This window comes from Bufo bufo, chromosome 2 (assembly GCF_905171765.1).
Source record: "Bufo bufo chromosome 2, aBufBuf1.1, whole genome shotgun sequence".
Taxonomy (NCBI): Eukaryota; Metazoa; Chordata; class Amphibia; order Anura; family Bufonidae; genus Bufo; species Bufo bufo.
Window position 1 is genome coordinate 635923513 of NC_053390.1, and position 13930 is coordinate 635937442.

The 13930-nt window shown below is 42.3% G+C and overlaps 1 protein-coding gene across 1 annotated transcript in view; it reads right to left on the bottom strand.

Moving 5' to 3' along the window:
- Positions 1-8077: 8077 nt before the first annotated feature.
- CLGN (calmegin) overlaps positions 8078-13930 on the bottom strand; it is a 40502-nt gene continuing 34649 nt past the window's right edge. The window contains exons 11-14 of the mRNA XM_040418475.1: positions 13669-13788; positions 12715-12859; positions 10419-10513; positions 8078-8882 (exon numbers count right to left, since the gene is read on the bottom strand). Coding sequence (XP_040274409.1) covers positions 8802-8882; positions 10419-10513; positions 12715-12859; positions 13669-13788 — 441 coding nt within the window. The 3' untranslated portion in view covers positions 8078-8801. The remainder of the gene's footprint in view (positions 8883-10418; positions 10514-12714; positions 12860-13668; positions 13789-13930) is intronic.

A 13930-nucleotide genomic window follows, 5' to 3' on the forward strand; every position in this document is an offset into this window, starting at 1 on the left:
TTTCTAGTTACAACATCAAGTGGCTGCCATCTCCATGACTCCAGTAACTGAGTCAGCTGTATCGCACTTACCCCTCAGTACATAGATGTCAGTGGGTGCACACTAGTGTTGGGCGATATACCAGAATTCACTATATACTGCATTATTAAGAAACAGCGATATCACTGTTTAATTACTACACACTGATGGCAGAATGCTGCACACTTACATGGACCAGCTTCACCCAACCGTAGAGCAGCAGGGGGCAGACCAGAGTGGCACCAATCATAAAGAGGCTGGGAGGAGAGAGCGATAATCTGGAAATGCATCTGGGGCAGGGACTGCAAGGGTTGAAAAGCGGGGGAGCGACTAGTACAATACCCATGTACACTGTCCTGTATCCCATATACCTGTACAGTGCCTTGAAAATTGTATTTATACCCCTTGAACTTTTCCAAAAAAAATTCATGTTACACCAACAAAGGCTACTTTCACACTAGCGTTTTTCTGGATCCAGCAGGGTTCAGCAAAAAAACGCTTCAGTTACCGATAATACAACCATCTGCATCCATTATGAACGGATCCGGTTGTATTATCTGTAACATAGCCAAGATGGATCTGTCATGAACTCCATTAAAAGAAAATGGGGGACGGATCCACTTTCTATTGTGTCAGTGAAAATGGATCTGTCCCCATTGAATTGCATTGTGGGTTATGACGGATCTGTTTTGCTCCGCATCCCAGAACGGAAAGCAAACCGTAGGACGGTGCAGTTTGCTCTCCGGTATGAGAACGGAACGGAATGCATTTTGGAGCATTCCGTTCTGTGCAGTTACATTTTGTCCCCATTGACAATGAATGGGAGGAGTTTATTATATATATTTTTTTTTCCGGTATTGAGACCCTATGACGGATCTCAATACCGGAAAATAGAAACGCTAGTGTGAAAGTAGCCAAACTTAAATGTATTTTATTGGGATTTTATGTGATAGACCAACACAAAGTATTTAGTATGTGTGAAGTGAAAAGAAAGTGATACATGGTTTTCAACACTTTTAATAAATAAAAATCTGAATAGTGTGGCGTTCATTTGTATTCAGCCCCCCCCCTTCACTATGATACCTTTAAAAAAAAAAAAAAAGCCAGTGTGACCAACTGCCTTCAGAAGTCACCGAATTACTAAATAGAATCCACTTGTGTGTAATGTATTCTCAGTATAACTACAGCTGTTCTGTGAAAGCCTCAGAGGTTTATAAGAGAACATTAGTGATCCAACAGCATCATGAAAACAAGGAACACAGCAGACAGGTAAGGGATAAGGTTGTGGAGAAGTGTAAGGCTGGTTTCACATTTCACATTGAACTTGCAGCGTGTGTTTGCAGAAGCTCCGGTACTCACCTCCCTAGCACAGGGTTGCATAGCATTATATTGATTTATGATGCTATGTAACCCTTAGGCCTCTTTCACACGGGCGTTCCGGATTTGCTCTGGATGCGTCGCGTGTGCATTGCGGGAAACCGGGCTAGTAAGCATGCAATTGCAGTCAGTTTTGACTGCGATTGCGTTCCTATGTTCAGTTTTTTTCCACGCAAGTGCAATGCGTTTTGCACGCGCGTGAGAAAAAACTGAATGTGGTACCCGAACCCGGGCTTCTTCACTTAAGTTCGGGTTTGGGGTTCTGTATATTTTATTATTTTCCCTTATAACATGGTTATAAGGGATAATAATAGCATTCTTAATACAGAATGCTTACTAAAATGTTGCTTGAGGGGTTAAAAAATATTAACTCGCCTCATCCTCTTGTTCGCGCAGCCGACATCGTCTTTTTTTTCTTCATCTTTCAGGACCTGCGCTGACGTCAGCACGTGGTGAGCGCGATTACGTCATCAAAGGTCCTTTTGCAGGTCCTGAAAGATGAAGAAAGAAGACTATGCCGGCTGCGCGAATAGGAGAATGAGAAATTTTTATTTTTTTAACCCCTCAAGCAACATTTTAGTAAGCATTCTGTATTAAGAATGCTATTATTTTCCATTATAACCATGTTATAAGGGAAAATTACAGTAAATTGACTTTGATAAATTTACTAACATCATTTCCTAGCAACCATGCGTTAAAATCGCATTGCATCCGCACTTGCTTGCGGATGCTTGCGATTTTCACGCATCCCCATTCATTTCTATAGGGCCAGCGTTGCGTGAAAAACGCAGAATATAGAACATGCTGTAATTTTCACGCAACGAACAAGTGATGCATGAAAATCACCGCTCATCTGCACAGCCCCATTGAAGTGAATGGGTCCGGATTCAGTGCGGGTGCAATGCGTTTGCGTCACGCCCGTGTGAAAGGGGCCTTCGAATTCTGGAATGTATTGTATAACACTGACAGCATGTCTGTTATACAATACATTTCAGAACTCTAGGGCCCCCCGGATTAGGTGCGGATGCGTTCATCGTAAAATGCTCGATTTCACAAGCAAGTGCATTCAGCTTGGTTTGCGATCGTGTTCAGTTTTAATCGCATGGGTGCAATACAATTTATTGCGTTTTGCACGCGCGTGATAAAAAAACAATGTTTAAAAACAACATCTCTTAGCAACCATCCGCGAAAATTTTTTCACGCAGCTCCATTCACTTCAATGGGGCCAGCGTTGCGTGAAAAATTGCAGAATATAGAACATGCTGCGATTTTCACGCAACGCAAAAGTGATGCGTGAAAACCAACGCTCATGTACACAGACCTATTAAAATTAATGGGTCCGGATTCTGTGCGGGCGCAATGCGTTCGCATCACGCATTGCACCCATGCGGAATACTCGCTCGTGTGAAAGGGGCCTAAGGGTTACATACGTATCATTTTCTTTTCACTTCACACATACTTGTTACTTTGTGTTGGTCTATTACATAAAATCCCAATAAAATACATTTATTTGTGGATGTAACATGAAAAAATTGGAAAAGTTCGCTATGAATTAACACATGTGGAATTATATACATAACAAACAAGTGTGAAACTGAAAATGTCATATTCTAGGTTCTTCAAAGTAGCCACCTTTTGCTTTGATTACTGCTTTGCACACTCTTGGCATTCTCTTGATGAGCTTCAAGAGGTAGTCCCCTGAAATGGTCTTCCAACAGTCTTGAAGGAGTTCCCAGAGATGCTTAGCACTTGTTGGCCCTTTTGCCTTCACTCTGCGATCCAGCTAACCCCAAACCATCTCGATTGGGTTCAGGTCCGGTGACTGTTGAGGCCAGATCATCTGGCGCAGCACCCCATCACTCTCCTTCATGGTCAAATAGCCCTTACTTTCAAAGTTTTCCCAATTTTTCGGCTGACTGACTGACCTTCATTTCTTAAAGTAATGATGGCCACTCGTTTTTCTTTACTTAGCTGCTTTTTTCTTGCCATAATACAAATTCTAACAGTCTATTCAGTAGGACTATCAGCTGTGTATCCACCTGACTTCTCCTCAACGCAACTGATGGTCCCAACCCTATTTATAAGGCAAGAAATCCCACTTATTAAACCTGACAGGGCACACCTGTGAAGTGAAAACCATTTCAGGGGACTACCTCTTGAAGCTCATCAAGAGAATGCCAAGAGTGTGCAAAGCAGTAATCAAAGCAAAAGGTGGCTACTTTGAAGAATCTAGAATATGACATAATTTAAGTTGTTTCACACTTGTTTGTTATGTCTATAATTCCACATGTGTTAATTCATAGTTTTGATGCCTTCAGTGTGAATCTACAATTTTCATAGTCATGAAAATACAGAAAACTCTTTGAATGAGAAGGTGTGTCCAAACTTTTGGTCTGTACTGTATAATAGATATATATATCACACACACGGACACTATAGGGTCATTGTATATACAGAGGGCACATTGGGAGGCAAACAGCCAATGAAATTCATCTGTTTTTAAAGGAAACCGGTCATCACTTTCTAAGCCTATTTATCCACTCACTTTTCTATAAATATGTTTTAATACATTAATAATGATATTAAAATCAATTCTGAATGAACTATCAGTTCAGAGAAAAACCTAAAATAAATGTTCCCGCCCTATATGTAAATGCACCTTAGATGAGTCCTGTCTCCTCCATGCTTCAGAGATGAGTGCAGCCATGCCCACAAACGAATAAGACGCACCCTCTACGATTGCTCATCTCCACACCTTCTCTTCCAAGTCTCGCAGCTGCGCAGTATACATTATATGATCAGTAGTAGTGTTGATCACGAATATTCTAATTTTTATTGCAAATATCAGCACATCATAATCGCAAATATTCTAGATTTTTAGTTTTTTTTGCAGTGAGTGAGGTGACTGGTTCTGTACATTTGGGACGTGAGTTCGGGAGGAGGGTAGAATCTTTAGATTCTGTCACTCTTATAACGGGAGGTGGTGTTAGGAATGGAAAGTGATGAGGTAAGCATTGAATTTACATAACTTGAAAAAAGCTAAAGTGGACTGTAAGGGCTGTTTCACACGAGCGGATGCCGTGCATGACATCCGCTCCGTGAATGACAGCCAAGACCCGATGCAGACCGCAGAAGCACGGAGCATTAACATGATTGATAATGCTCTTTGCCTCTCTGTGATCTCTTTACTACGAAATCACAGTGACAACTTTATCTCACTGTGATTTCGTAGTAAAGACATCACAGAGAGGCACGGAGCATTATCAGTCATGTTAATGCTCCGTGCCTCTGCAGTCTGCATCGGGTCTTGGCTGTCATTCACGGAGTGGATGTCACGCACGGCATCCGCTCTTGTGAAACAGCCCTAAAAGAAATACTTGGAGGTGTTTAAAAAAAAAAAAAAAAAAACCTAGGACAGGGCTGGCCAACCTGAGGCTCTCCAGCTGTTGCAAAACTACAACTCCCAGCATGCCCAGACAGCCTACAGCTATCAGTCTACAGCAGCAGTCAGCAACCTTCGGCACTCCAGATGTGTTGAAACTACGACTCCCAGCATGCTCCATTCACTTTTATGGGAGTCCTGAAAATAGCTAAGCAAGTGTGCATGCTGGGAGTCGTAGTTTCACCACAGCTGGAGTGCCGAAGGTTGCTGATCCCTGGTCTACAGCATGGCATGGTGGGAATTGTAGTTTTACAACAGCTGGAGAGCTGCAGGTTGGCCAGCCCTGCCCTAGGATGATTAGGGTGGGGGAGAACTATCTCAGGATGCCGATGATTCTTATGGTTGAAAAAACGGTGACAGGTTCCCTTTAATGGATGCAAAACGGACATTAAAAATGTATAGACAGACACTAATGCAATGGATGCATACACTAATGCAAAATAGACATAATAAACTGACAGTTTATCTGTTTTTAATGTTCTTTTTTTTCACTATCCTGTGAATGTACTCCATGACTTTGACCAAAGGGTACATTTTTCATTTTTGTCATGCGTGACCCTTTAAAGCAGTTTTTCCCATAATCAACACTTATGACTTATCTTGTGGATAGGTGCTATGTGTTTGATTAGTGGGGTCCAACTGCTGGGACCCCCACTGTTCATGAAAACAAGACTTTTCCGTTCCCTATTTGAATGGAGTGGTATGTGCACTGTCGCTCGAATCAAAGTCTATAGGAATACCAAAGGTTCAGCTATTACTATTAGGCTAATAACGGTCCAGACCAGGAAATGCTCTGTGTGAGGGCTGCATTTCCCAGGCCGAACACTAGTCCCCTGACCTCAATGCACAACATCCTAGTGGCTTATCATACTGTGACTTCCTGCCTGTCAGTGGGTCTACTGTATTGGACTCGTGGCTTTACGTGAAGACAGTACAGTAGACCTGCGTCATAAGTCACTATGATGAGAGGAGCAGTGTCCAGCCTAGGAAATGCAGCCCTCACACGGAGTGTTTTTCCTGGACCGAACACGCTTGTGTGAAGTTTACCTTATGGCCTCTGTTGGGAAAATGTCCAGAACTGATGTAACAATAATTAACCAATTATATTAAATAATATTTATTGGAAATAATCTTTTAATAAACTGACAGGTTTTTATTTAACTATAAAAGTTTGGGGTAAAATGTACATATATATTAGATAGACATCAACATGTAAAACTACTTTGTGAATAGAACACAGTACAAATCATTGACCGCTATGGCAGGGCCGTTATTAAAAGGGTTATCCCATGAATAATGTAAAAAAATAAAAAATCTTAAATTATCTAGTACATCACAACCTAAAACAAAGCTAGAACCAGTCCTGTACTTCACATGGATCCAGAGATCTCCCCATCCGTTGTTCCAATTGTTCTACTAGATTTATGGCAAGCTGGCGGCTCAGGGCCATGTCCTTTGTCAGGGGTGTGTCCCTTCTGCTGCAGCTGATGGAATTGAGCATATGCTTACATCCCAGTGAATGTGGCGCTATATAGATTTCATTGAATAACTATAAGGCCCCTTTCACACGGGCGAGTATTCCGCGCGGATGCAATGCGTGAGGTGAACGCATTGCACCCGCACTGAATACCGACCCATTCATTTCTATGGGGCTGTTCACATGAGTGGTGATTTTCACGCATCACTTGTGCGTTGCGTGAAAATCGCAGCATGCTCTATATTCTGCGTTTTTCACGCAACGCAGGCCCCATAGAAGTGAATGAGGCTGCGTGAAAATCGCAAGCATCCGCAAGCAAGTGCGGATGCGGTGCGATTTTCATGCACGGTTGCTAGGAGACGATCGGGATGGAGACCCGATCATTATTATTTTCCCTTATAACATGGTCATAAGGGAAAATAATAGCATTCTGAATACAGAATGCATAGTAAAATATCGCTGGAGGGGTTAAAAAAATAAAAATAATAATTTAACTCACCTTAGTCCACTTGATCGAGGCCCGGCATCTCCTTCTGTCTCCTTTGCTGAACAGGACCTGTGGTGAGCATTAATTACAGGTAAAGGACCTTTGGTGAAGTCACTCTGATCATCACATGATCCATCACATGATCTTTTACCATGGTGATGGATCATGTGATGACCGGAGTGACTTCACCAAAGGTCCTTTACCTGTAATTAATGCTCACCACAGGTCCTGTTCAGCAAAGGAGACAGAAGGAGATGCCGGGCATCGCGATCAAGTGGACTAAGGTGAGTTAAAAAAAAAAATTTTAACCCCTCCAGCGCTAGTTTACTATGCAGTCTGTATTCAGAATGCTATTATTTTCCCTTATAACTATGTTATAAGGGGAAATAATACAATCTACAGAACACCGATCCCAAGCCCGAACTTCTGTGAAGAAGTTCGGGTTTGGGTACCAAACATGCACGATTTTTCTCACGCGAGTGCAAAACACATTACAATGTTTTGCACTCGCGCGGAAAAATCGCGGGTGTTCCCGCAACGCACCCGCACATTTTCCCGCAACGCCTGTGTGAACCCAGCCTAATAGATTTTTTTATTACCTGCAGTTAGAAATATATTCAGATCCAGGTGCCGGTTTGAAAACCAGAATATTTTTCATGGGACAACCCCTTTAACCACTCATTGGGAAGAAAAATTTAAAAAATACTCAGCAAGTACACAGTAAAAGGGTAAAGCTACATTCACACAACAATGAAAAAAATGCTGTTAAAAACTGCAAAACTTTTTTAACAAGCAATTTTCTTTTCACTGTGTCCTTTCTGAGAAACGGCCATTGAAAACACCCACTTTAAAATCCCTCTTAAAAATCCCTTTCAATTGTATGGGGGCTGACGGTCCATGACAACGTAAAAATAGGACATGTCCTATTTTTTTACGGTCGTTATTCACGGGCTGTCAAAAGAAAAAAAAAATTGGCCGTGTGAATAACCCCATAGACCACTATTGTTCTTAAAACTGCCTAAGGCCTCATTCACACGATCGTGGTTTGGTTCCGCATCCGAGCCGCATTTTTTTTCGGCTCGGGTGTGGACCCATTCACTTCAGTGGGGTCGTAAAAGATGCGGTCAGCACTCTGTGTGCTGTCCGCATCCGTTGCTCCGTTCCGTGGCCCCGCAAAAATTATGAGTCATGTCCTATTCTTGTCCGTTTCGCGGACAAGAATAGGCATTTCTATAAAGGGCCGTCCGTTCCACAAAATGTGGTAGGCACACGGGCGGCATCCGTCTTTTGCGGACCGCAAAATACGGCACGTTCGTGTGAACAAGCCCTTGTTAACTTCATACATATTCCTGACTGTAGAAACCATTATTGAGGACGGCCCCCAAAATACATATGCATATATAAGTTCTGTGCTTTATAAATAACAAAGCCTGCTATTATAACTTCTGTTCCATCCTGAGAAATGTTTCATCCAGAAGTGATCATCAGTAGAATGGCCTTTTCAATAAATCTGCTACTAAGTGGTTCAGTTGTCCTTTGGAGTTCTGCAACTCACCCGCCTTGGCATCACCTCACATGCTCTTATGGTATTAAAATTCAGTGCAGAGCATTATGTGTGCAGCTCATCTAATGGGGAGAGAGACTGTAGTGTATAGTAGGAAACAAACACATTCAGGAGAGCAATGTGAAAATACCTGGTGCCCCCTACTGGTCAATATCTAGAAAGTTTAGAATTAAAGAATCGGCCATGAAGACTACTAGGAACTGAAATAAGCAGTCTAATAACGCAAAACCTGGATGTATCTGAAATCTCAAAGAAAACTAATGCACACAAAAATGTGAAATCTCTGACAAAAGCACATGAATCGGGAACGCTTAGGTTTCACAAAGTCTTGGACCAAGAGGTAAGATGTGGTTCCTTGTCCGTGTATTTTATGAGTCACCAAGCATATGCTCCTTGGCAAACCGGCTCTAACAGTCCTTTAAATATGTTGGAAGTCTTAATCTTTCCGTACTCGTCTTTTACGGAGGGATTTCTTTAAGTGATCTCCACAATCTGCCCCTTCGTCTGCCTCTTTCATCTGTTAGGGAAAGTTAAAAATCAATATTAGCCTAAAGGGATTGTACAAGTCTTAGTAAACTTTGCCCAGTGCAAAAAAATAAAATAAAAAATCCTATAGTTGCCTGTTTCTCCTGCTGTCCTCCTTCCTATTCTTTGATTACAAGACTGCTGCAGTTTCGTTGAGGTGTATGTCATGTGACTGCTGCAACCTATCACTGGCGTTGACATCCTTGTGCCGTATACCGCTAGGCTGCGGTGGTCATATGGCAAGTTTAGGATTATTTTTTTATTTTATACAATGTACTGGCATGGGGAAAAGTTTGAAGGGGTTGGTCACTTTCTGGATACTGTTGACCAATGTTTCTGTGAGATGACACTTATATGGCACTTACTGATATAGTCTTTGCTGATAATCTGCACCATGCCCCCTTGTTTGCCACGTCTTTTGTGCTGTCTACACAGAGGTCCATATGCCAGGAGTATAGTGCAGTGTGTTTAAATGGAGGTGGCTGAGTGATGTGCCTGGTCACATGACCCTCCATCAGCGGCCATCTTATGGACAGGACCTCTGTGAAGACAGCACAGAAGATCTGCCTAAGAGGGGGGCATGGCTTATGGAATATAGCAAACAGCACAGAATATGAACAAAGACTATATTAGTAAGTGCCATATCTTACCCAGACATTGGTCACACGTAGCCAGAAAATGGCCAACCCCTTTAGGCTGGGGCTACAAGATGGCCTACTGCTTTGGACTACTGCTGTCACTCAATAGTTAGAATCAAAAGTACCACAAAAAGACATTTTTTACAGACTTTTTATCAATTCATTATACATTAGATCAGTGTGAAGAATAGACCACATGTAGATGGCATCCATGTACTGTCTGTGGTTTTCAAAGGCCCATTAAATAGAATGGGCGCACTCTGTCTGAAATATGGCCCATAGTAGTGCACGCTCCTATGTTCTTCCTCCGGACAAGGCTTTTAGGGGACAGAAGACTTAGGTGTACTGCGGCTGCACAGCGTATAGGCACCCATACACAAAGGATATGTGAAAAATGTTACCGCACTCTAAGGGCTCATGCACACGACTGTATGTATTTTGCGGCCAGCAAAAAACAGATCCGCCAAAAAATATGGGTGACGTCTGTGCATTCCGTATTTTGTGAAACAGCTGGCCCCTGATAGAACAGTACTATCCTTGTCCGTAATGCGAACAATAATAGGGCATGTTCTATTTTTTTTGCGGAACGGAAATACAGAAACGAAATACAGAAACAGAGTAACTTCCGTTTTTGTTTTTTTGCGGACCCATTGAAGTGAATGGTTTCAAAAAAAAAAACGGAACTGACATGGAAAGAAAATACGTCCGTGTGCATGAGCCCTAAAATTGTCCTTTTCCACAATGCTTTTTATCCACACATCTCTCCCCAAAATTGGCCACAATAAACTTTTGTGAGACGGTGTGCTTTTTGCAATGCACATATTGGGCAAGTGGTAACAGAAGAGTAATATATATGTATATCTTTTTTATAATTGGGCTGCTACTTTTACCTCATCACCTGAGGACTGATTTAATGTGGCTCCAGCATCTTCATCTTCTTGACTCAGATCCTCCTCCTCATTTTCTATGTTATCTTCACCAATGTCTATGAATAACAAAACGTAAAACTCATCAAACATTATAAACAGCTTAAAGAACACCAGTCAGCAGTATGAACCCTACTGTGCCAGGCTTACTACCTGGTATGGTTGGTTCTGCTGATTAAAATGATACCTGTTTTGTGAAAATTGGTTTTGGTGTCCCCAGGAAAAGAGTTTTATTCTTGAGTAAATGCAAGCTCATGTGCACCGAGGAACAAGGCCTTGCCCCTTGGTGCCCTGAAGCCCTAATTTGCATAAATAATATTTCAGTTTTTTTTCTTGAGTGTCTCTGGAGTGGTACCCCATATTGATTACTATTCCTGAGGAAAGGTCATCAATATTCATCTCTTTAAGCTCCACACACCACTTCAGCAGATGACCTGACGCTGTAACTAGTAGTCAGCAGGGCATTGTCACCGGATACCAGTCTTGGCACCAGGTCAGGATTGAACAATTCTGAAGTTTTCTACCAGCCCCCTATCAAATCTGGAACATCTTTAGACTAGATGTTTACACGATCTACATTTTAAATGGGATTAGTCCTTGTTCCCCAGTGTTTAAAGGCTACTTTCACATCTGCGTTTTTAATTCAGGTTTTGTGATCCAGCAGAGGATCTCAAAACCTGAATTAAACGGATCAGTTTTGTCCCTGTTCATTGTCAATGGGGACAAAACTGATCAGGATGCGTTTTGGGGCTGGACACAAAACATTTGGAAAACTGGACAAACCTGATCAGGCATGAAAATCAATGTAAGGCCTCGTGCACACGACCGTTGTTTGTCTCCGCATCCGTTCTGCCAATTTTAGCGTTTCAGATGCGGACCCATTCATTTCTATGGAGCCGTTGAAAATGCGGATAGTGCACCGTTTGCCATCCGCGTCCGTGGTTCGAGTCCGTCAAAAAAATATAACCTGTTCTATTCTTGTCCGTGGAAAACGGTTCGCGGACCCATTCAAGTCAATGGGACCGCTAAAAATCACGGAGGCACACCACACAAGATTATCATCTGCGTCCGCGCTTCCGCGTCCATTTTATTCCTATCATTTGCATGGCAAACCTGTCTTAAACTTAACTTTTTTTTTTAACCTTCCTTTATGTCTGGTGGTCCTCCAAAAATAAAGGAAGACACACAGAAACAAAAACGGATCACGGAACAACGGAACCCCATTTTGCGGAACGGAACACAACAACGGTCGTGTGCATGAGGCCTTAGGCTACTTTCACACTAGCATTAAAGTTTTCCGGTATCAAGTTCCGTCACAGGGGCTCAATACCGGGAAAAAAATGCATCAGTTTTCTCCTAATGCATTCTGAATGGAAAGCAATCCGTTCAGTTTGCATCAGGATGTCTTCTGTTCCGTCCCTGTTACGGATGTCACCCATGCTGCGGTATTTTTCGCCGGCCAAAATTCTGGAATACTTGCCGGATCCGGCATTAATTTCCATTGAAATGTATTAATGCCGGATTCCGGTACCAAGTGTTCAGGAAATTGCTGCATTGACGGATCCGGTTTTCCTGTCTGCGCATACGCAGACCTTTAAAAATGTGAAAGAAAAAAAAACGTATCTGTTTTTCCAGATGACACCGGAGAGACGGATCCAGTATTTCAATGCATTTGTCAGACGGATACGAAAACAAACGATATCCGTTTGCATACAGATTTCCGGATCTGGCAGGCAGTTCCGGCAACGCTAGTGTGAAACTAGCCTAAGTCAATGGTGCCTGATGCGTTTTTTTCTGTAACGAAGAAAAACTGATCCAGCACCCATTGATTTACAATTATTTTCATGCCCGATCAGGTTTTGTTCAGTTTTGATTTAATACAACCAGATCCGGCTGCCGGATCTTAAAAAACACAGGAGAGGAAGGAGAGCATAATTGAAGCAATTTTGACTCCAGTTACACAGACTATTGGCCCAATAACACAGTGCAGTAAAATAGCACCATTGTGACCACAGGCTAATATTATATTATAGGCCAGTGTATCGCAATTCCGGTCCTCAGGGTCTACCTGCCGGTCATGTTTGAGAATATCCCACAGAATGAATACTTATGGTAAGTCATGATGCATTGACAATAAGGATATCTCTCAATACTAAGGAAATCCCAAAAACATGACATGCTGGGGGGGTCGTGAGGATTCACTGGGGTTGAGAAAGACTTCTATATATTAGCTAAACATTACACAGGAGATACAGTTCACCTTTGTCCAGTGCTGCCTTCTTGTGATCTTCAGTGCCTTCTAAATCCCCCTTCTTCATATTTTTCTGGAGAGCTAAATCAGTTTCATCAGGTTCTAGAAAATCACTCATTGAGAAGTCTGCATCATCATCATCTTCTTCAATTTTCTAAACAAAGGAAAAAAGTGCAGAATATGGGTTTGTTTCTAGTCAGGGGCATAACTAAAAGGCTCACGGGCCCTGGTGCAAGAGTTCAGCTTGGGCCCCCGTTCCCTCAGTGCTTTGCGGCCAGGGGCAGGGAAGCACATGGCCTTCCTGCTGCCTCAGGCAAAAATTGAAACACCCCCCCCCCCCCTCCCAATACCAAATTCTTGACCTAACCCCTTCCCTCCAATCAGAAGTGTAACTTGACCAGCATGCACTTTCTATAATACTAGTGTCTTCTTATGTGGCCCCTCCTGGGCCCAGTAGCGACTGCTACCTCTGCACACCCTATAGCTACGCCCCTGTTTCCAGTACATTTTAGGCTTTTTTTTACATCATATTAGGGTATATATCTTGGGAAAAACTCCTGGCATATACACCGAACATATCCAAAGGGCTCCATTTACCCAACGGAGGTCAAAGATGTGTCCATTTGGCCTCTATGGGGCCTGTAAATGTCAAAATAGCTTAAAAGACTGTCTATCCCATAGAAAAGTATAATGTAATTTATTTTTATTTATTTTTTTAAATGGAAGTCCATTACAAACATATCCCACTGTATACGTTGCAGCCTCCCATTAGAGGTCATATCACTAGATCCTCCCAATGTATATCTTCACAGTAGGCTCTGGACATGATTAGAAAAGAGCCTTACCCCTTGTTTTCAGCATAATCATCGCTGCACAAAAAGGTTATTTAATTTGTACATTTCTGTAGCAAGGAATGAGTGAGTAATGATGTAACCAATTTGACAAAAAGGTAGTTGTTCTAACCTTTCTGGGCCAGCAGAACAGGACCAGAAGACCCACAGGGAGTGCAGCTGTCAGGATATAAAGGCCCCAAAGCCATGGTCGCTCTTCTGCAGCACTCAGGAGTTGATTAATCAAGCCTGGCTGAAAGAAAAGCGATAAAACAAGCATCTTCAAGTAGTTGCAATACATCAAAAGACATGACATGGCCTGAACCTATTACCCCTGACCAAACCAAGGAAGCTGGTTTTAGCCTAGATTATTTAAGATACTTCTCCATGGGAGG